This window comes from Vulpes lagopus, chromosome 11, assembly GCF_018345385.1.
Source record: "Vulpes lagopus strain Blue_001 chromosome 11, ASM1834538v1, whole genome shotgun sequence".
Classification (NCBI taxonomy): Eukaryota; Metazoa; Chordata; class Mammalia; order Carnivora; family Canidae; genus Vulpes; species Vulpes lagopus.
In genome coordinates, this window is record NC_054834.1 from 63,605,651 (window position 1) to 63,608,668 (window position 3,018).

Sequence of the window (3,018 nt, forward strand, 5' to 3'; positions counted from 1 at the left end):
ACTCATGTCACCATTTTGTCTGGCACCATTCTCGGGCTCAATGATGAAGCCCATGATTTTATAGTGAACTCTAAGTGACAGGTGGTGTGGTTCAATCCATTTTTAGACAAACTTTGGGTCATAATCTCCCATTCAAAAACAAGCTGGTGTCAGAGGAGCTGTTCTTTTGGGAGTCATCTACACATCATACACCTAACTAATCGGGGCCCCAATCTTCTTAAAAATCTCAGCTTCTGCAATCACAGACACTGATCACAGTTATGTGTGAGGAATAATTGAAAGGGTGAGAAAGGAAAATGAGAGAAAAGAGAAGAAATATATGATGGACTTCTCACTCACTTCTTACTTTATTTCAATTCGTCTAAGTGAACAATGCTGACAGCTAAGAAAATGGTCAGAGGAAATTCCACCCTGGTGACTGAATTTGTTCTCTTGGGATTAACAGATCGTCCAGAGCTTCAGCCCATCCTCTTTGTGCTGTTCCTGCTGATCTACTTGATCACTGTGTGCGGGAACCTTGGGATGTTGGTCTTGATTAGGATAGACTCACGCCTCCACACTCCTATGTACTTCTTTCTTGCCAGTTTGTCCTGCTTGGACTTGTGCTATTCCACTAATGTGACTCCCAAGATGTTGGTGAATTTCTTATCAGAGAAGAAAACCATTTCCTATGCTGCTTGTTTAGTCCAGTGTTATTTTTTTATTGCCATGGTGATTACGGAATATTACATGCTGGCTGTAATGGCTTATGATAGGTACATGGCCATCTGTAACCCTTTGCTTTACAGCAGCAAGATGTCCAGAGGAGTCTGTATTCGCCTGATTGTTGGTCCATATGTCTATGGGTTCCTTAGTGGCCTGATGGAAACCATGTGGACCTACCGCTTGACCTTCTTTGGCTCTAATATTATTAATCACTTCTATTGTGCTGACCCTCCCCTCATCCAGCTCTCCTGTTCTGACACTTTCATTAAGGAGACATCCATGTTTGTGGTAGCAGGATTTAACCTCTCCAACTCCCTCCTCATAATCCTCATCTCCTACATCTTTATTCTCATTGCCATCCTGAAGATGCATTCTGCTGAAGGGAGGCACAAAGCCTTTTCCACCTGTGGGTCCCATCTGGTGGCAGTGACTGTGTTTTATGGGACTCTGTTCTGCATGTATGTGAGACCTCCCACGGACAAGTCAGTGGAGCAGTCTAAAATTATTGCTGTTTTCTACACTTTTGTAAGCCCTATGTTGAATCCTATCATTTATAGTCTGAGAAACAAGAATGTGAAACAAGCTTTTTGGAAATTGATCAAAAGAAATGTACTTTTGAAGTAAAATTACAATGTATCTTTATAAATTAAATAAAAGATATATTTACAAGAACTGGATCCAATTTTAACTACATTTACAATAAAGTCAATTTTAAATTTATAATGAAGAGCTATAATCTAAGGACAAAACATTCAAGACATAGGTGCAAGAGATATATATTTCTATAGGTGATGTGTGATTGTGCATTGAGTGTATAAGGGGTTGGAGGTTAGATATGTAGGTATGGTGGATAATTTCTCTTCTTTTACCCACTTTTACACTTATAACATCATGTGTTATTTTCATACTACTAAAATTATACATGCTTATAGTAAGACATCCAGTCTCTATAGAAGAGTATAAAGTAAAAGATTTTCCCCTTTTTCTTTCTCCCATTCTGATCTTCCATTGTCTCCTTTCAAAGTTATCATTATTAACAGTTTCTTACACTTTTGGAAAATTTCTCTATATCTACGAACCAATGTATAGCTATATATGTACTCACACACACAAATTTGTCAATATACACATTGATTGTCATGAGCTAACTTTTAATAGTTTGTAATTCTGTAGCATAGCATTTGTTATGCAGGGGCTTCAGTCCCGTGGTATAGAATAATATGACCAAAATTGCTGATCGAGACTTGCTGTCAGCTCTGGGAGAAGGAAGCCATGATGACCGCTCCATGCCCATGCCTGATGCCCATTTATTCCTCCCCACTTTGAGAAACACTTTCAATAAGACACTTTCCTCCTTCTGCCATAACAATACATAAAAATTTGCAGTTAATTTTTAGATATTAACTCCTAAAGCAGGCAACAAATATCTCTCAAAAATCATATGCCTTGCCTCGAAAGAAGTTGTGACTCTGTAGAGTTTATCAAAGACATGCCAGCCTCCTGGGCTCTGTGGTTTTCATGTCTTCCTTTCATCATTACTTGTTAATCTATTTTTCAGGATGGGACAGATATTTTCTATTTGTACCATAATTCAAATTTTATCTTCAAAAACTCTCCGTTGGCACAATTAATTACTATATATCTAATTTCAGAATAAACACACTGACTTGTTTGTAAATATTTTACTGCTAAAGAATGCAAAAGACAAGTTGGTTTTTAAAGGCGTTAACATTTCAGGTGATATTGCAGATATAAAGCATAGGCAGAGTTGAATGTTTACCGAGCATCTATAATAAGCTAAGTACTGCTCAAGTACCAAGGATTCCTCAAGGAGTTCTAGGGTTGTATAGTTTTGTAGAGTTCATGAAACTGTAAAGAGAAAAATCAATATAATTTGTTAAGTGTTGGTAATATAAGAAAACAGAAGTGCTCATGCAGCAGAGGAAATAATGCATTCTGAATAAGTTGAAGTTGGTCTTATGTGATTGTATGAGACACGAACTTGTTCATCCTTTGTGTGCACACTCCAGAATACTCATAGCTACTTGTACAATGTGATGTCAGACCAAGCAGCATCTGAATGAAATAACCATTAGAACTGATTCGTGATCACATATGTACGTGTTACTTCCAATGAAATCAGAAAAGCCACAGAAGGGATCCCTGGGTGGCGCAGCGGTTTAGCGCCTGCCTTTGGCCCAGGGCGCGATCCTGGAGACTCGGGATCGAATCCCACGTCGGGCTCCCGGTGCATGGAGCCTGCTTCTTCCTCCGCCTGTGTCTCTGCCTCTCTCTCTCTCTGTGACTATCATA

At 38.9% G+C, this 3,018-nt stretch overlaps 1 protein-coding gene across 1 annotated transcript; it reads left to right on the plus strand.

Annotated features, from left to right (window-relative positions):
• Positions 1–372: 372 nt before the first annotated feature.
• Positions 373–1,329, plus strand: LOC121472028 (olfactory receptor 1030). The gene has a single exon (XM_041722993.1). It carries the CDS (start codon positions 373–375, stop codon positions 1,327–1,329), a length of 957 nt encoding a protein of 318 aa, XP_041578927.1.
• Positions 1,330–3,018: the final 1,689 nt, after the last annotated feature.